General features: G+C 47.7%; 1 protein-coding gene across 3 annotated transcripts in view; it reads right to left on the minus strand.

Annotated features, from left to right (window-relative positions):
• Positions 1 to 3,626: 3,626 nt before the first annotated feature.
• slc44a5b (solute carrier family 44 member 5b) overlaps positions 3,627 to 20,964 on the minus strand; it is a 180,492-nt gene continuing 163,154 nt past the window's right edge. For all 3 annotated transcript variants that reach the window (XM_073062497.1, XM_073062498.1, XM_073062496.1), the window contains 4 exons: positions 11,961 to 12,031; positions 8,966 to 9,054; positions 7,614 to 7,698; positions 3,627 to 4,911 (listed from right to left, as the gene is read on the minus strand). In XM_073062497.1, the coding sequence (XP_072918598.1) occupies positions 4,793 to 4,911; positions 7,614 to 7,698; positions 8,966 to 9,054; positions 11,961 to 12,031 (364 nt within the window). In that variant the 3' untranslated portion in view covers positions 3,627 to 4,792. The remainder of the gene's footprint in view (positions 4,912 to 7,613; positions 7,699 to 8,965; positions 9,055 to 11,960; positions 12,032 to 20,964) is intronic.

A 20,964-nucleotide genomic window follows, 5' to 3' on the forward strand; every position in this document is an offset into this window, starting at 1 on the left:
ATCTATCTATCTATCTATCTATCTACTAACCCATCCCTCCACTTCCTCATCCAGGCCATTTATAAAAATCACAAAAGGGTCCCAGAACAGATCCCTGAGGCACACCACTGGTCACTGACTTCCATGCAGAATATAACCCATTTACAACCACTCATTGCCTTCTGTGGGTAAGTCAATTCTGGAACCACAAAGCAATGACCCCTTGGATCCTATGCCTCCTTACTTTCTCAATAAGCCTTGCATGGGGTATCTTATCAAAGGCCTTGCTGAAATCCATATACACTACATCTACTGCTCTTCCTTCATCAACATGTTTAGTCACATCCTCAAAAAATTCAATCAGGCTCGTAAGGCACGACCTGCCTTTGACAAAGCCATGCTGACTATTCCTAATCATATTATGCCTCTCCAAATGTTCATAAATTCTGCCTCTTAGGATCTTTTCCATTAACTTACCAACCACTGAAGTAAGACTCACTGGTCTATAATTTCCTGGGCTATCTCTACTCCCTTTCTTGAATAAGGGAACAACATCTGCAACCCTCCAATCCTCCAGAACCTCTCCTGCCCCATTGAGATGCAAAGATCATTGCCAATGGCTCAGCAATCACCTCCCTCGCCTACCACAGTAGCCTGGGGTACATCTCATCCAGTCCCAGTGACTTATCCAACTTGATGCTTTCCAAAAGCTTCAACACATCCTCTTTCTTAATATCTATATGCTCAAGCTTTTCAATCTGCTGTAAGTCATCCCTACAATTGCAAGATCCTTTTCTGTTGTGAATACTGAACAAAGTATTCATTAAGAATCTCTGCTATCTCCTCCAGTTCCATACACACTTTTCCACTGTCACACTTGATTGGTCCTATTCTCTCATGTCTTATCCTCTTGCTCTTCACATACTTGTAGAATGCCTTGGAGTTTTCCTTAATCCTGTCCGCCAAGGCCTTCTCATGGCCCCTTCTGGCTCTCCTAATTTCATTCTTAAACTCCTTCCTGCAAGCCTTACAATCTTCTAGATCTCTATCATTATATAGTTTTTTTTGAACCTTTCGAAAGCTTTTCTTTTCTTCTTGACTAGATTTTAAACAGTCTTTGTACACCATGGTTCCTGTATCCTACCATCCTTTCCCCGTCTCATTGGAACGAACCAATGCAGAACGCCACGCAAATGTCCTCTGAACATTTGCCAAATTTCTGCTGTATATTTCCCTGAGAACATCTGATCCCAATTAATGCTTCCAAGTTCCTGCCTGATAGCTTCATATTTCCCCTTATTCCAATTAAATGTTTTCCTAACTTGTCTGTTCCAAACTCTGCCCCATCTAAACCCCTTGCTCTAGTGAGATGTCATTCAATATTTGGGAAATTAAGATCTCCCACCATATTTAAGGCAGAGCTTGATAGATTCTTGATTGGTCAGGGCTTGAGTCGAGTGTGATGTCATTGTGGTATCACTGTGATGTCAGTGTGATCACTCAAGAGTGAGGTCACTGTGGTGTCAGTGCAATGTCACTGGTGTCAGTGTGATCACACAAGTTGAGTATGATGTTCTCCATGGTGACTGTCCATTACTGGGTTCCGACATGGGTGTAGAGGCCAATTCAGGATCCACGTAATCTGGGATGTTAAGGTGGATTCCCTTAATGGAAAACTCATGTGTATGACTTTGTTTTGTTATGTGTGCTGAACAAACCAGATGGAAATGGGGTCCAGAGCTGGCCTCCCCCGGGAACTATGCTGCTAATGAGAGAGAGAGAGATGAACAGAGGTAGAGGCATCTGCTACAGATAAGAGAGAGAGAGGACTGATTTATGTATTATGGCTTCTTCACTGATTATTTACCTTTTGCTACAAGGACGTTTCTTTGCTCGTTAACATTCCTGAGGAGACAGCAGGAGTGGCCTAGTTTGATGGACATGGACATATTGAGTTGATGGATGGCTGATACCCCGTCAGTGGGGATAAAAGACGGGTCTGGGGAGACACCCTCAGACACACCAGTGGACACTGAAAGAGTGTTGTGCACCCACAGGAAGGTGGGGGCTTCGAGGACCGAATCGGGAGATCGGTCACAAAGTTCACAGTGTGACGGCAGGGCCGGTGGGGACTTGTGTGTGTCCACTCATGCCAGAGTGATGAGTCCACCACGGAAGAACGGTCTGGCTGAGGATGGAGGGGTCATAACTGAATGACCACATCAGTAGAACGGAACAAGAAGACAACGGAAGGTTTGCCTGCTGCAGCTGCTCATCTCTCGCTCGCTCTCTCTCCAACATTGCAACACAACAACAACTACCTCAACACGAACTGAACTGAACTCTATATTCTCTTATGACAATTCATTTACCCCTAGACTTTGATAGAGCTTGTTTTTTACTGTTGATTCTTATTCCTACACTTTTATTTTTATTATTGCTAACCTGCTTTATATGTATATTGGCATTTTTGATACTGTATTGTTTAGTTTACTAATAAACACCTTTAGTTACAGTACCACCAGACTGCAACACATCATTCCATTTCTGCTGGTCTGTTAACCCAGTTACGGGGTACGTAACAGTTTAACTTGGGGAGTCTGGTGCGCGGACAGCTCAGGGTCAGGGAACGTAAGACAACAGGGGACCTTTCAGTGCTGCAGCATTCTGCTGCCTTTTCTACTATTGTGACATGTCAGCATCTTCTGCCTGCTCCACCAGTCAGATCTTGGTTCGATCACACCCTACAAGGAGCCAAGTTCCAGACAGCATTGCTCTCGGGATCTCAGGAACTCACCCTTGGTAAAGGCACGTTTAACCTCTCCATGATACATACAGCAGTGGAGGTGTTCCTGCACTGGGCCGAGACGGTGATGCAGGAATTCTTGGTGTGACCGCTCCAGCTTTCTCAATAGCCCTTCCGTGGGCTCTTCCCGCTGAGCTGGGGTGAGAGTCACACTGTGCTTGTGGTGGTCTGTGCTGCCATGATAATATAGCCGTTATTGTGACACTATTCCAGCTTGGGGCGACCGAGTTCCGAGTTCAACCCCAACATCCTCTGTGAGCAAGTTTGCATTTATGTCCCGTGTGCACCTAGATTTCTAGCGGGTGCTCTGGTTTCCTCCCACAGTCTATCGATGGCCAGTTTAAATTTCTCTGGGATTAGACTAAGGTCAAATTGATGGGTAGCTGACCAGCACAGCTCATTAGGCTGCGAGGGCCTGTTCTGCGCTTAACCTGGGAATAAAATAATCAATCCACGGTAACGTAACGGTTAGCTGAATCACTTTACAGCACCAGCGACCACGACTGGAGCTCAATTCCCGCTGCTCTCTCTCAGGAGTTTGTATGTTCTCCCTATGACCGTGGGGGTATGGCCCAGATGCTCCACATCCCTCCTACATTCCAAAGATGTCGGGTTGATGCTCAGAAAGTTACAGGCATGTAATGTTGTCGTCGGAAGCTCCCAGCACATCTCAGACGATGAGCTGTTGACGCAAACAACGCATTTCACTGTATGTGACAAAAACATGAAAAAATGCATGAAGCTAATCTTTAAGAAGTGCGAGTGGACCAGTATTTTACAGAAAACTGGTCCAATCTGGTTGTGCTCAGGTCAAAGGTCATCTCCACAAGCAACAGCCCAGTTACTTAAAAACCTTTATTAAATGGAAATATTTCAATGCAGTGCTATTCAATAAAATTGGGCCAACCGAGGGGACAGATAGGAATGGACAATACAAGGCATCAAATACCAAACGTTGCCAGTTAATCGCACAAAGCATTTACAGCAAAAATCGCTCCGCTTTCTGCACAGCAGAAGAGATGGGTTAGAATATAAAGCTTAAAGTTGTCATGCAGCCATCAGTTTGTGTGGAGCAACAGTAGAGTTGTATGGCCCTGTTAGTAATCCTTAAGAAAACCAGTCAAAGAAATGCCAGATCACCGGGATCCCGTGTTTGGCACCTACCCACGATCACAGCCCAGTGAAGACGGGGCAAGAACAGGACTGGTCCCTCTCATTGTGTGGTTCATCCCTTTGAATTCACATATCCGCCGTGACTGGGAGACTATGCCCAGAGGGACCCCCTCCCTGATCAATGCTATAAAACTTCAGAGCAGAATTTGGCCACTCAGTTCAGCGTGCCAGCTCCCTGGCTGGGACACTTGCTCCTGGGTTCGATCTCGACCTCTGGTGCTGTCTGTGTGGAGGCTTCCCCTGGGTGTTCCAGTTCTCAAAGACGTGGGTTAATTGTCCCCAGAGTGTGGGGGAGTTGTGGCAAGGGAGAGAGGTATCAATAGGTGATTAATGATTAACTAGAACAGCATTGTTCTGTGGGCAGAATGGCCTCCTCCAAAGGAGTAAAGGAGTTTTCCCTCATCCAGAGGGAGAGGCATTGGGAAGTCTTTCCCTCAGGGGCTGAATACCCTCACCCTCATTGGAAGGTAGTAGAGTCGAGCTGTGATGCACCACCCTCTGTGACTGGACAGCTGCTCCCCACACGAATCTGGCCAAATCTCTCACCACGACACCTTGTGGAAAGGGTCGGAGCTCAGGGTCTTTGCAGACCGGTCGGTATTCACCGGTCACAGGACGCACCACGGACACCAGCGCATCCAACCATCAGACGGGTCACGTCCTCCTAGAACTCCGGGCTCCTGCACACTGTTACTGGGGGACGAAAGCGAGGCCTCTTCCCCAAACACAGAAAAATTGCTTGTAAGTAACTTGAATACATCAAGGGTTAGAGAACGTTCCTGCGAAACTCCTCCGGACCGCTTCTGGACACTGTCGGTGCCAGGTGAATGCGGGTTAGCGGCTCTTTCGCCTCTCCTCATTCTCACGGTTCCTCTTGTTCAGAATTTTCATCAGAGTTTTACTCATGAAGTACGGTCTCTCCTCTGAGCCGTCGTTTCGCTCCAAGTCTTCCACTGTGGACAGCAAGACAGGCAGACCGATTTACTGAGATACAGCACAGAATAGCCCAGCATCCCGTCAACATAACCCTGACCAAATCACACCACAATTTACAGTGACCCACTAACTGGCACGTCTTTGGACTGTGGGAGGAAACCCACGTGGTCATGGGGAGAGTGTACAGACTGCTTACCGAGAACCCCATGATTGAACTTGGATCTCCCATACCCCAAACTGTAATAGTGTCACACCATGGTGCAACCCCCACCCCACTCCAAACACCCCTCCTCACCTCACATACTCCTCCCCACACCCTCCCCTCACCATCCCACCCCTCCTCATATACACCCCCACACCCTCCCCTCACCACCCCTCCCTACCCCAAACCTCTCCTCACCAATTCCTTTCCCACATCACCTCACCCCACTCCTCCTAACCCCGCCCCCACTCATCCTCACCTCACCCCTCCCCTCACCCCACCCAACATCTCCTCTCCCCACACACCCCTCCTCACCTCACATACTCCTCCCCACCCCTGCCCCTGCTCACATCCACCCCCACACCCTCCCCTCCCCACCCCTCCCCACATCACACCCTCAACCCTCCCCACCCCACACACCACTCCTCACCTCACATACTCCTCCCCACCCTACCTCACCCCTCCCCACCTCACACCCCTCACCTCACCCCACCAACACCTCCCCTCTCCATCCCACCCCACACACCACTCCTCACCTCACATTCACCCCACACCCTCCCCTCACCACCCTGCTCCTCCTCACACCCCTCACCCCTCCTCACCCCAAACCTCTCCTCACCAATTCCTTCCCCACATCACCTCAGCCCACTCCTCCTAACCCCGCCCCCACTCATCCTCACCTCACCCACCCCTCTCCTCCTTATGTCAATGCTCCTCTCCCCACCCCTCACCCATCCCACCCAATCCCACCCCTCCCTTCCTCACCCCACCCCTTGCCTCGTCACCCCTATGTGATCTTATGGACCGGGAATTGAGCGCCCGCACCCCCGGGGTGATTGCAAAAGGAAGAGCCGCTGCTTCACGTCTCCAGAGATCCGGGTTCAATCCCGACCTCTGCCACTGTCCACCGGAGTTTGCACGTTCACTCCCTCTGGGTGCTACTATAAACTTGCACAACCCAAAGATGGGTTAATGTGTGGGTGAGGGGAGCCGATGAGAATGGGTTACAGGGAAAGGTGTGGGGGGAGGGGGAATCAGCTGGGTAAAGCAGCCTGGGAGTGATGGTATCATGGCCTCTCATTATGTCACAAGAAATTAAAGTAAAGCCGTGATCATTTGGCATAGCTGTGGATTTAGAACATAGTCAGCTCAACATTGTGGGCCAAAGGACCCTGGCTATTCTAGTTCACCTGCTCTAAGATCTATCTCATGGTACATCGCCCTCCAGTTTTCTATCATCCATGTCCTTACGAAGCCCAGCATCGAGGACACCTTCAAAAGGCAATGCTGCAGAAAGGCAGCACCCAGGACATGCCCTCTTCCCATTGCTACCGTCAGGGAGGAGGTACAGGAGCCTGCAGACATCGTCAATGATACAGGACTCCCATCACCCAGGACATGCCCTCTTCCCATTGCTACCGTCAGGGAGGAGGTACAGGAGCCTGCAGACATCGTCAATGATACAGGACTCCCATCACCCAGGACACGCCCTCTTCCCATTGCTACCGTCAGGGAGGAGTGGAGCAGCCTGCAGACATCGTCAATGATACAGGGCCCCCATCACCCAGGAAACGCCCTCTTCCCATTGCTACCGTCAGGGAGGAGGTACAGGAGCCTGCAGACATCGTCAATGATACAGGGCCCCCATCACCCAGGACACGCCCTCTTCCCATTGCTACCATCAGGGAGGAGTGGAGCAGCCTGCAGACATCGTCAATGATACAGGACCCCCATCACCCAGGACATGCCCTCTTCTCATTGCTACCGTCAGGGAGGAGTGGAGCAGCCTGCCGCCTTTCCGAACGGACAATGAACACTTGCTCACTATTTTCCTCTCTTTCTGCACTGTTTACTTTTGACAAATCTCTGTGATATGAAACCTCATACTGAGGGTCCCTTCAACGTCCCTGACGTACCTGCCTCACACACCCACCACTCTCTGTAAAAAATCTTACCTGACACCCCCTATACTTTCCTCCAATCACCTCAAAATGATGTACCCTCGAATGAGCTGTTCCACTCTTGGAGAAAGTCTCCGGCTGTCCACTTGATCTGTGCCTCTCAACTTCTTATAAACCTCTGCAAGTCTCCTCTCATCTTCCTTCGCTCCAGAGAAAAGCCCAACTCAGTCAGTAAAGGGGTCTGTGGGTCAAAGTGGGAGGGGTGAGGGGGAGTTGGAAGGAAAGGGAGGGGGAGGAAGGGCTGAGGGAGGGGGAGAGTGAGGAATGGGTATGGGTAGGGGTGTTGGGGGGGGGAAGGGGGAGGGAGAGAGAGGGGGGGCAGAGGGAGGGTGTGGGAGGGGTGCCTGCCTGGTGGGAGTTTGAATCTGACAGGGAGACAGTGCCTGATGTGTGGCTGAGGTTGGGATGTGGACCGTGGCCAGTGGGATGCCCAAGATGACTGTCCCCAGCTCTGAGGAGTGGACCCGACCCCTCCTGAGAACCAATTCGAGTGTTCTCACCCCTGCTGAGATCCAGTCTGAGTGAGGGCCAGTCCACACCCCCCCGAGGTACTCACAGAAACAAAGGAACAGGGTGTCCACACACATGGCGTAGACACTGAAGAATCCGTGTGCAATCAGGTAGGAACCGAAAATGACTGTCTGTGGAGAGTAGAGAGATGAGTAAACTCAGAGAAACTCCCACTCACATACCCTCTCCCTCCCCTCCCTCGCTCTCAGTCACAGAGAAAGGCTTTCACCCCATTATGCCCATTCTGACCCTCCGATACCCACCCATACCTACCCATTCCCCAGCCCTTTGGTCTGCCCTGGTGAGGGAAATTCTCATCCTGATACTCGCCGTATCCAGAACGTGGTGGGGATCTCTGACCCCCACCCCCAACACCCAGTCCTTTGGGAGAGGGAGGGTCATGGCAAGCAGGTGAGAAGACCAAGCTCTCATTGGCTAACGGAATGGTGCAGAGGGGCTAAATGGCCATCCCTTGTTCCTATCTCTCTGACCCTGTTCTGTGTTCCTGGTCTTGGTTGTTTTAGTTACAGTCAGAGATTACTTCTTGCAAAACACAGAACATCACAACAAAGAAACAGGCCCTTCGGCCCATTGGGTCTGTGCTGAACCATTAATCTGCCTAGTCCCATCGACCTGTTACTCCTCCCATCCATGTTCTTATCCAAACTTCTCTTAAATGTTGAAAGCGAACCCACATCTGGTTGCCTTGGTAATGTAGCGGTTAGCGCGGCGCTATTACAGCTTGGGGTGTCGGAGTTCAGAGTTCAATTCCAACGCCGTCTGTAACGAGTCTGTATGGAATGCGTGGGTTTCCTCTGGGTGCTCCGGTTTCCCCCCACGCTCCAAAGATGTACTGGTTAATTGTTTGTTGTAAGTTGTCCCGTGATGAGGCTAGGGTTAAATCTGGGGTTACTGAGGTGGTGGTTTGACAAGCCGGGAGGGCCTATTCCTCACTGTACCCTCTTCCACTGGTAGCTCGTTCCACACTCTCACCACCCCCTGAGTGATGACATACCCCTCAGGTACCCAAAAAATGTTTCACCTTTCACCCATGACCTCTAGTTTGAGTATCACCCAACCTCAGTGGAAAAGGCCTGCTCACATTAACCCCTATCTATACCCCTCGTAATTTTGTATACCTCTATCAAATCTCCCCTCATTCTCCTCTGCTCTAGGGAATAAAGTCCTAACCGATTCAACCTCTCCCGATAACTCAGGTCCTCAAGCCCTGGCTCTGTTTTTGTAACGTTCAGCTTGCATATTTCCGTGTGAATACTGGGTGTGTGATCCTATGCTCACTGGGCTTTGTGCAGACGAGAGTAAACTCCACTTTGATTCTGTCCACGCTGACTGGTTGGAGGGTGGGGGGGGAGGGAAGATGGTCAGAACAGTCCATACCGCCAGAGGGACCCAGTAATAGTTCAACGAGGGAGCTTCCTCAGCGATGACGCTTATCCTCCGCGTGAAGAAGAAAAAGGCTAGAACTCCTGGAAACATAGGGGAACATCAATCATTAGACAAAGAGTCTCTGCACGTCCTCCCTGTGGAATATTTGGGTGGGCGCTCTGGGTTCCTCCCACAGTCCAAAGATGTACTGGGTAGATTAATTGCTCTTTATAAATTGCACTGTGAGGAATTAGGGTTACATTGGGGGTGCTGGGTGCTGTGACTCAAAGGGCTGGAAGGGTCTACAAACAAAAAAAACACAGGCCCATCGGCCCCACCACGTTGACCTTTTAATCTACTCTAAGATCAACCTAGCCCTTCCCTCCCACGTAAACTTCCCTTTTTCTATAATGCAAAGTCGAAATATATTTATTATCAAAGCATGTATAATGTATACGTACAGGCAGCAACAAAGGACCCCAAAAGAACCCATTAAAAAAAGGACCATCAAACACCCAATATGCAGAGAGAGAAAAAACAAACCAGATCGAGCAAACAGTAAAAGTAAGCAAATAGCATTTAGAAGAAATCTGAGTCCTCAGACACGAAGCCCAGAGCAAGTGGAGAAGGCCCCAGCCACAGCCTCAGTGCAGCACACAGTGGAGTAAACCTCACGGAGCCCACAGGACGAAGCCTGGAGAAGGCCCCAGCCACAGCCACAGTGCAGCACACAGTGGAGTAAACCTCGCGGAGCCCACAGGACGAAGCCTGGAGAAGGCCCCAGCCACAGTGCAGCACACAGTGGAGTAAACCTCGCGGAGCCCACAGGACGAAGCCTGGAGAAGGCCCCAGCCACAGTCACAGTGCAGCACACAGTGGAGTAAACCTCGCGGAGCCCACAGGACGAAGCCTGGAGAAGGCCCCAGCCCCAGCCACAGTGCAGCACATAGTGGAGTAAACCTCGCGGAGCCCACAGGACGAAGCCTGGAGAAGGCCCCAGTCACAGTGCAGCACACAGTGGAGTAAACCTCGTGAAGCCCACAGGACGAAGCCCGGAGAAGGCCCCAGCCACAGCCTCAGTGCAGCAAAGAGGGGAGTACATGTTCATATCTAAGATTTTCTTAAATGTCCCAAATGCATCTGCCCCTACAACCACTCCAGGGTGTTCCACATATCCCTTTCAGTGTGTAAAACAACCTACCTCTGAAAATCTCCCCCCCTATACTTTTCTCCAATTACCTTAAAAGTTATGCCCCCTTTTATTAGTCATTTCTACCTTGAAAATGTCTCTGGCTTCCCACTCAATCTATCCCTCCTATCATCTTCTACAGCTCTATCAAATTACCAGCTTCAGAGGGAAAAGCCCAAGCTCACTCAACCTATTCTCATTCACTCTAATCTCATTCACTGCACTCTAATCCAGCAGTATCCTGGTAAATCTCCTCTGCACCCTCTCTAAACATTCCGCATCATTCTTATGAGGTGATCAGAACTGAACACAATACTCCAAGTGTGGCCTATTCAGTATTTTAAAGAGCTGTAACGTTATCACAGCTCTTGAACCCAATTCCCCCACTAACGAAGTCCACACACCTTCTTACGCAATGAAGATCTGTGAGGATCCCCAATGAGGATCTGTGGATGTGGATGCTAAGATCCCTCTGTTCCTCCCCAAAGAGGAGAGAGAAGCAGCTGGATAGTTTCCAGTAACAAAGGCCAGGAGTCTGTACAATGCGAAGTGTACAGGGCACCACAATCGTGAAGCGGTTAGCACAATGTTATTACAGCTCAGCGTCTTGGAGTCCGGAGTTCAATGCTCTCCTCGCGGAATGCCTGGATTTCCCCCAGGTGCTCTAGTCTCCCCCCACAGTCCAAAGGCATACTGATTAGTAGGTTAATTGCCTTTGTGAATTCTCCCGTGATTAGGTTAGGATTGAAATGGGGGCTGCTGGGCAGTGTGGCTCGAACGGCCGGTACCACGATATATCTCTGCGTAGAACAGAAGAGTCCCAGGACCACTCACTAGGCACACTACCATCAGGACCCTCTAGATCAACGGTTAATGGCTGGCCAACAGGAGAACACTACAGGAGAGAGGTGGGTGGGGTCAAGAGGGTACAAGGCTCGGGACAAGCGCAGCTGAAACACGGTCTCCAGCGGAGGGGCGATGGGTATGCAGAGAATGGGAAAGATGATTGATCATGAAGACAATGGATAGAAAGTAAAAGAAAGATCAGTCACACCTGTCACATGTATAGTGAAATATCAAAATACACCATGAAATATATCACAACACACCAAAATGCTGGAGGAACATAGCAGGTCAGGCTGCATCAGTGGAGCAGAATAAGCAGTGGCTGTTCTGGGCTGCCACCCTTCGTCACTGAAATGCGTTGTTTAAACCAACAACCCAGTCCGAGGATGTGCTGGGGGCAGCCTGCAAGTGTCACCATGCATCCAATACCAACATAGACCAACATAGCATGTCCACAACTTACTAACCCTAACCCATACGTCTTTGGAATGTGGGAGGAAACCAGAGCACCCAGAGGAAACCCACGTAGTCCCAGGGAGAACATACAAATTCCTTACAGACAGCGGCGGGAATTGAACCTGGATTGCTGGTGCTGTATTGCATTATACTAACTGCAACATGCTGAATAAGGGAGGATAAACTGTGTTTAATGTTCGTAACCAGAAGACACGGGGTGAAGGAGAGGGGCTGAGCAGGAGAGGGGGGAAGTGGGGGAGAGTAGGAGAATGCTTCCCCAGCAGGAATCTCTGCCAGATTAGGAAGCAGATTCAACGGGGTTGAGGGAATGTGCAGGGATGCAGGGAGTGAGTTGGGGATTTCAAAGGGCCAGTACAGGCTTGATGGGCCAAACAGCCTCCTTCTCTGCAGTGAATCAAGTGCAAAGGAACATCTTGTTGGTGAACGTGAGGAACCCTCTGGGAGCTGATGTGTGTGGGAGCGTTACAGGCAGACTGTGGTGAGACCAGGACTTACCCACACCCCCAACGATGAGAAGTTTGCCCAGAAACAACAGGAAGTCCGTCACTTTATCCAGCACTGCCACCCTGCAGGATGAGATCAACATGATTTATGAGAGAAGGAACTGATGAAGATGGAGCTGTGGATGTGGTGTACTTCCCTGTTACTCAGCTGCCATTGGTATTGGTTCATTATTGGTACGCGTACTGAGATAGAGTGAAAAGCTTCTGCTTGTACGCCATCCAGACAAATCACTCCATTACCCAAGAACATCGCAGTAGCAAAATGAAAACAGAATGCAGAATATATTTATTCCAGGAACACTTGATGGCTTTGGCCTGTACTCGCTGGAGTTGAGCAGCACAAAGGGAGATCTCATTGAAATCTGTCAAATGTTGAACAGCCTACAGAGTGGATGTGGAGAGGATGTTTCCTATAGTGGGGGAGTCTAAGACCAGAGGACACAACCTCAGGATAGAGGGACGTCCATGTACTACAGAGATAAGGAGGAATTTCTTTAGCTGGGGGGGGGGGGAGGTGGTGAATCTGTGGAATTAATTGTCCTAGACAGCTGTGGAGGCCAAGTCATTGGGTATATTTAAGGCAGGGCTCGATAGGTGTTTGATTAATCAGCGGATCAAAGGTTACGGGGAGAAGGCAGGAGAACAGGGTTGAGAGGGATAATAAATCACCCATGATAACACCATAAGGTTTAGGAGCAGAAGTAGGCCATTTGGCCCATCGAGTCTACTTCACCATTCAATCATGGGCTGTTCCAGTTCTTCCAGTCATCCCCACTCCCCGGCTTTCACCCCACACCCTTTGATGCCCTGGCTAATCAAGAACTTATCTATCTCTGCCTTAAATACACCCGGTAACTTGGCTTCCACAGCCACTTGTGGCAACAAATTACACAGATTTACCACCCTCTGACTGAAGTAATTTCTCCGCATCTCAGTTCTAAAAGGACGTCCTTCGATCCTGAAGTCATGCCCACTTGTCCTAGAATCCCCTGCCATGGGAAATAAGTTTGCCATATCTAATTTGTTCAGGCCTTTTAACATTTCTTTCTCATCCTCCTGAACTCCAGGGAATACAGCCCAAGAGCTGCCAGACGTTCCTCATATGGTAACCCTTTCATTCCTGGAATCATTCTCGTGAATCTTCTCTGAACCCTCTCCAATGTCAGTATATCCTTTCTACATGGCATTGGCAGAGCAGATTCGATGGGCCAAACGGCCTAATTCTGCTCATATATCTCATATATCTGCCAACACAGATGCCTTTTGCAGGAAGGCACAGAGTCGACTGTACTTCCTTAGAAGGTTGGCATCATTCAATGTCTGTAGTGAGATGCTGAAGATGTTCTATAGGTCAGTTGTGGAGAGCGCCCTCTTCTTTGTGGTGGCGTGTTGGGGAGGAAGCATTAAGAAGAGGGACGCCTCACGTCTTAATAAGCTGGTAAGGAAGGTGGGCTCTGTCGTGGGCAAAGTACTGGAGAGTTTAACATCGGTAGCTGAGCGAAGGGCGCCGAGTAGGCTACGGTCAATTATGGAAAACTCTGAACATCCTCTACATAGCACCATCCAGAGACAGAGAAGCAGTTTCAGCGACAGGTTACTATCGATGCAATGCTCCTCAGACAGGATGAAGAGGTCAATACTCCCCAATGCCATTAGGCTTTACAATTCAACCGCCAGGACTTAAGAACTTTTTAAAAGCTATTATTAATGCTTTTTGAGATAGTGATTTAGATGCATATCATATTTTTTTACTGAGTTAAGTATTGTATGTTATTAGTTTTGCTACAACAAGTGTATGGGACATTGGAAAAAAAGTTGAATTTCCCCATGGGGATGAATAAAGTATCTATCTATCTATCTATCTAGTGGTACAGTGAATTGCTTTTGTGTACCATCCAGACAGATCGTCCATACACCTGTACATCGGGGTTGTAAACATTTGCAGAATAAGGAGACCGCTGGAACTTACAGAACAATAAGTATTACTTTAGTGGTGGGCAAATTATTGAAGAGGATTCTTAGAGACAGGATTGATGAGCATTTGGAGAGACAATCTGATTAGGGATAGTCTGCTTGCTTTGTGAGGGGCAGGTCGTGCCTCACAAGCCTGACTGAATTCTTTGAGGGTGTGACAAAGCACACTGATGAAGATGGAGCAGTGGATGTGCTGTATATGGATTTCAGTAAGGCATTTGATAAGGTTCTCCATGGTAAGCTCATTCAGAGAGTCAGCAGGCTTGGAATCCAGGGAAATCTAGAATTGGCTCGTCCACGGAAGGTAGAGGGTGGCTGGCGCCTGGAGGTCGGTGACCAGTGGTGTTCCACAGGGATCTGTCTGGGACCCCTACTCTTTGTGATTATATTCTATTCCCCTTGAAATAAACTCCAACATTGCATTTGCCTTCTTCCTCACCGACTCAACCTGTAAATTAACCTTCTGGGAGTCTTGCATGAGGACTCCCAAGTCCCTCTGCACCTCTGACGTTTGAACCTTCTCCCCATTTAGATAATAGTCCAAACTATTGTTCCTTTTACCAAACTGCATTGTCATACATTTCCCAACACTGTATTCCCTCTGCCAATTTTTTGCCCATTCTTCCAATTTGTCTCAGACTTGCTGCAATCACATTGCTTCCTCAGCACACCTACCCCTCCACCTATCTTTGTATCTTTCAAAAACTTTGCCACAACGCCATCAATTCCATTATCTAAATCATTGACAAACAACGTGAAAAGCAGTGGTCACAATACTGACCCCTGAGGAACACCACTAGTCACTGGCAGCCAACCAGAAAAGGCCCCTTTTATTCCCATTCACAGCCTCCTGCCTGTCAGTCATTCCTCTATCCATGCCAATATCTTTTCTGTAACACCATAGGATTTTATTTTGTTAAACATTTATTATCCCTCTCAATCCCATTCTCCTGCCTTCTCCACATAACCTTTGACACCCTGGTTAATCAAGAACCTATCAACCTCCACTTTATACAGTATTGACAGTGTCTTGGCCTCTACACCAGTCTGTGCAATGAATTCCACAAACTCACTATCGTTAAGCTAAAGAAATTCCTTCTCATTTCTGTCCTAAATTGACGCCACTCTATTCTGAGGCTGTGCCCTCTGCTCCTAGACTCCCCTACTGAAGGAAACATCCTCATCACATCCACTCTAACTAGGCCTTTCAATCTTCAATAGCTTGCAATGAGATCCCCTTCATTCTTCTAAACTCCAGCAAGTACAGGCCCAGAGCCATCAAACAATCCTCATACATTAACTCTTTCATTCCTAGATCATTCTCTTGAACCTCCTCTAGACCTTCTCCAATTCCAGCACATCTTTTCTTAAACAAGGTGCCCAAAACTGCTCACAATATCCCAATGCTGTCTTCCCAATGCCTTCTAAAGACCCAGCATTACACCCTTGCTCTTAAGAACATTGTAGGTAGATGGAGGTAATTGGAAGGGTGGGGCTTGGAGGGATATGGGGCAAACGCAGGGAGCTGGGACTAGTTGGGTCAACATGGTCTGGTTGGGCCAAATCTGTTTTATACCGCCCTATGACTCTATATAGATGACAAGTGGGTGTGAATGAGGGAGTTATGAGTGTGATAGCCCCAGAGTTGGTGGAGTGGTGGACAGCAAGAAAGATTGACTGATGTCACAGCAGGACAAAGATCAGATGGCACTCTGGGTGGAGTGTTGGCAGGTGGAACCTCATCCTGACTAGTCCGATGCATGTAAGTGGGATTAGTGTGGACAGGCAAAATGATTCAGCATGAACAAGATGGGCTGAAGGGACTGTTTCTGTGCTGTACCACTCTGTGACTCTAAGGTAACCTAACTGTACTTAAAAAAATCAGAAGCAAGAGTAGGCCATTCGGCCTGTCAAACCTCCTCCACCATTCAACAAGATCATGACTGATCCGACTGTGGACTCGGCTCACAGTAAGCAGCTTGAAATTTCTGGGTGTCAGTACCTCTGAGGATCTATCCTAGGCCCAAAGTATCCGACATATTAAAGCAATTACAACGAGGAAGCACAGAAGTGTCTATATTTCATTAGGAATTTGAGGAGACTTGGTATGTCACCAAAGACTCATGCAAATTTCTACATTTGTACTGTGGAGAGTATTCTAACTTGGACTTAGATCCACTCTAATTTACCTACTGAAGCAGATGCCATCTCATTGGCTCTTCACACAACCCTGGAACATCTGGACAGCAAAGATGCACACATCGGGATGCTCTTTATTGACTACAGCTCGGCATTTAATACCATCGTCCCCTCAAAGCTAATCAGTAAACTCCAAGACCTGGGCCTCAATACCCCCTTGTGCAATTGGATCCTGGATTTCCTCGCTTGGAGACCCCAGTCAGTTCGAAAGGCAAAAACATCTCCTCCACAATCTCTTCATCAGGTCTGAGTCGACTGTACTTTTTCCACAGATGCTGCCTGGCCAGCTGAGTCCCTCCAGCATTTTCTATGTATTGCTTGGATTTCCAGCATCTCTAGATTTTCTCTTGTCTCCTCCACAATCTCCATCAGCACAGGGGCACTGCAGGGATGTGTACTTAGCCCCCTGTTCTACTTGCTTTACACCTATGACTGCGTGGCTAAGTACAGCTCCAACACCATATACAAGTTTGCTGATGACACCACTGTTGTAGTTTGTATCAAAGATAGCAATGAATCAGCATACAGGAGGGAGATTAAAGACTTGGTTGAGTGGTGTAATAACAACAACCTCTCAATGTCAATAAGACCAAGGAGCTGATTGTAGACTTCAGGAGAGGAAAACTGAGGTCCATGAGCCAGTAATCACTGGAGGATCAGAGGTGGAGGGGGGTCAGCAACTTTAAATTCCTGGGTGTCATTATCCCAGAGGACCTGTCCTGGACCCATCATATAAATATTATGGCAAAGATTGCACGACAACCTTAAATCCTCAGGAGTCTGGAGATTCGGTATCTCATCGAAAACCTTGGCAAACCTCTATAGATGTGTGGTGGGAAGTGTGCTGACTGGCTGCATTACGGCCTAGTATAGGAACACCAATGCCTTTATGTGGAAAATCCTACAAAAGGTAGTGGATTCAATCCAGTACATCACAAGTAAAACCCTCTCAACTGTTGAGCACATCTACATGAAACGTTGCTGTGGAAAGCAGCGTCCATCATCAAAGATCCCCACCACCCACTCTTTTCTCGCAGCTGCCATCGGGCAGAAGATACAGGAGTCGCAGGACTCACACCATCAGGCTCAAAAACAGTTACTATCCCTCAACCATCAGGCTCTTGAACAAAAGGGGATAGCTACACATTCTATTTCGGGTGTTCCCACGACCAACAATCTCACTTCAAGGACTCTTGTTATTTATATTTGTTTATTTCTGCATTGATCCTGTTCACAGTTACTGCTCTATACATCTGTTAAATATGCCGGTACGGAAAAAAAATCTCAGTGTTATATGTGGTGATATGTGTGTAACCTGACAATAAATTTTACTTCGCAACAACACACTCAAAATGCTGGTGGAACACAGCAGGCCAGGCAGCATCTATAGGAGAAGCACTGTTGACGTTTCGGGCCGAGACCCTTTGTCAGGACTAACTGAAAGGAAAGATGCTAAGAGATTTGAAAGTAGTGGGGAGAGGGGGAAATGTGAAATGATAGGCGAAGACCGGAGGGGGTGGGATGAAGCTAAGAGCTGGAAAGGTGATTGGCGAAAGTGATACAGAGCTGGAGATGGGAAAGGATCATGGGACAGGGGGCCTCGGGAGAAAGAAGGGTGGGGGGGGGGAAGCACCAGAGGGAGATGGAGATCAGGCAAACAACTAAATATGTCAGGAATGGGGTAAGAAGGGGAGGAGGGGCATTAACGGAAGTTAGAGAAGTCAATGTTCATGCCTTCAGATTGGAGGCTACCCAGCTGGTATATAAGGTGTTGTTCCTCCAACCTGAGTTTGGATTCATTTTGACAGTAGAGGAGGCCATGGATAGACATATCAGAATGGGAATGGGATGTGGAATTAAAATATGTGGCCACTGGGAGATCCTGCTTTTTCTGGCGGACCGAGCATAGGTGTTCAGCGAAACGGTTTCCCAGTCTGCGTCAGGTCTCACCAATATATAAAAGGCCACACCGGGAGCACCGGATGCAGTATACCACACCAGCCGACTCGCAGGTGAAGTGTCGCCTCACCTGTAAGGACTGTCTGGGGCTCTGAATGGTGGTGAGGGAGTTTTACTTAGAGTTTTAACCGGTTGTATCACTGTCTGGTATGGGGGGGGGGGGGGGGGGGGGGAGAAATGCAATGCTCCGTATTGGAAAAAGCTGCAGAAAGCTCCAAACACATCCAGCTCCGTCATGGGCACTGCTCTCCGAGCATCAGGACATCCTTAAAAGACGATGCCTCAGAAAGGTGGCATTTGTCAGGATCCATCCCTCTTCTCATTGCTACCATCGAGGGGGAGGTACAGGAGCCTGAAGACACACTCAACGTTTCAGGAACAGCTTCATCCCCTGCACCATCAGATTTCTGAATGGACAATGAGCCCATGAACACTACCTCAGCAGTTTTCATCTCTTTTTGCATTACCTATTTAATTTAATTAATATATACTGCATATATTTACTACCCGGTACTATAATTTATAGTTTTTTATTATGTATTGCAATGTACTCCTGATACAAAACAACAAATTTCATGACATATGCCAATGATACTGAACCTGATTCTGATTCAACCTGCTATTTCCCCATTACTCTTAATCCCCCCTGCAATGCAAACATCTAACTGTGCCTTAAGTGTATTATTGAGTAGCCCCTACTATTTCCAGGGCAGAGAACTCCACAGATTCATTACTCTCTGGGAAAGGAAACTGTTCCTCATTTGAAATCTGTTCCCCCAAATCTTGAGGCTATGTCCCCTGGTTCTAGAAGAAACAACTTTCCTGCATCTATCCTTCATAACTTTATATGTTCCTGTAAGATCCCCTTTTGTTCTTCACGTGGTATAGCAGCACAACGTATGTATGGCACACATGCCCTTCTACCCCTCTACTCTGTACTGAATGCTCACCTGATCCCTGAACCACCTCTCCACAACACCCTCCCCATCTTATCTCCACAATGCCCCCTTATCTTATCTCCACAACACCCTCCCCAACAGGAAACTGAAAAGTCGAGTCAAAAGGGCAATGCTATGATAGTCATGGGAGATTTTAACATGCAGGTCAATTGGGAAAATCAGGTTGACAATGGATCTCAAGGAAGTGAATATGTTGAATGCAGAAGAGATAGCTTTTTAGAGTAGTTTGTCATCGAGCCTACTAGGGGATCAGCTATGCTGGATTAGGTGTTATGTAATGAACCGGAGGCGATGAGGGAGCTTAAGGTAAAAGAACCCTTCGGAACCAGTGATCACAATATGATTGAGTTCAACTTGAAATTTGATAGGAAGAGAGTAAAGTCTGATATAGTATTTCAGTGGATTAAGGAAAATTAAAGTGGTATGAGAGAGGAGTTCTGTGTTACTCCACTCTTGAAGAAAGGAGGAAGGCATCAGAAAGTAAATTATAGACCAGTTAGCCTGACCTCAATGGTTGGGAAGATGTTGGAGTCAATTGCTAAGGATGAGGTTATGGAGTACTTGGTGACACAGGACAAGATAGGACAAAGTCAGCATGGTTTCCTTCAGGGAAATTCCTGCCTGATGAACCTGTTGGAATTCTTTGATATTACAAGTAGGATTGATAAAGGGGATGCAGTGAATGTTGGATATTTGGACTTGCAGAAGGCCTTTGACAAGGTGCCACACATGAGGCTGCTTACCAAGTTAAGAGCCCATGATATTAAAGGAAAGTTACTAACGTGGTTAGAGCATTGGCTGATTGGTAAGAGGCAGCGACTGGGAATAAAAGGATCCTTTTCTAGTTGGCTGTCAGTGACTAATGGTGTTCTGCAGGGATCAGTGTTGGGACCACTTCTTTTTATGCTGTATATGAATGATTTAGATGATGAAATAGATGGCTTAGTTGCCAAGTTTGCAGATGATACGAAGACAGGTGGAGGGGCAGGTAATGTTGAGGAAACAGAGATGTAGAAGGACTTAAACTAATTAGGAGAATGGGCAAGAAAATGGCAAATGAAATACAATGTTGGAAATTGCATGGTCATGCACTTTGGTAGTAGAAATAAATGTGCAGACTATTGTATACTGTATTGTGTACAGTTCTGGTCACCAAATTATAGGAAAGATATCAACAAAATAGAGAGAGTACTGAGAATATTTATTAGAATGTTACCTGGGTTTCAGCACCTAAGTTACAGGGAAAGGTTGAACAAGTTAGGTCTTTATTCTTTGGAGTGTAGAAGGTTGAGGGGGGACTTGAAAGAGGTATTTAAAATAATGAGGGGGATAGATTGAGTTGATGTGGATATGCTTTTGCATTAAGAGTAGGGGAGATTCAAACAAGAGGACATGATTTGAGAGTTGGGGGCAAAAGTTTAAGGGTAACATGAGGGGGAATTTCTTTACTCAGAGAGTGGTAGCTGTGTGGAGTGAGCTTCCAGTAGAAGTGGTAGAGGCAGGTTCGGTATTGTCATTTAAAGTAAAATTGGATAGGTATACGGACAGGAAAGGAATGGAGGGTTATGGGCTGAGTGTGGGCCAGTGGGACTAGGTGAGTGTAAGCGTCAGCACGGACTAGAAGGGCTGAGATAGCCTGTTTCCGTGCTGTAATTGTTATATAGTTATATGGTTATATTTTCTAAACGGGGAGAAAATCCAAAAATCTGAGTTGCAAAGGGTAGTCCTTGTGCAGAACACCCTGAAGGGTAACTTGCAGGTTGAGTCGGTGGTGAGGAAGGCAAATGCAATGTTAGCATTCATTTCAAGAGGTCTGGAATATAAGAGCAGGGATGTGATGTTGAGGCTTTATAAGGCACTGGTGAGGCCTCGCCTTGAGTATTGTGAAGCAAACATGAGGAAATC

The sequence above is a fragment of the Hemitrygon akajei genome, chromosome 12 (assembly GCF_048418815.1).
Source record: "Hemitrygon akajei chromosome 12, sHemAka1.3, whole genome shotgun sequence".
Taxonomy (NCBI): Eukaryota; Metazoa; Chordata; class Chondrichthyes; order Myliobatiformes; family Dasyatidae; genus Hemitrygon; species Hemitrygon akajei.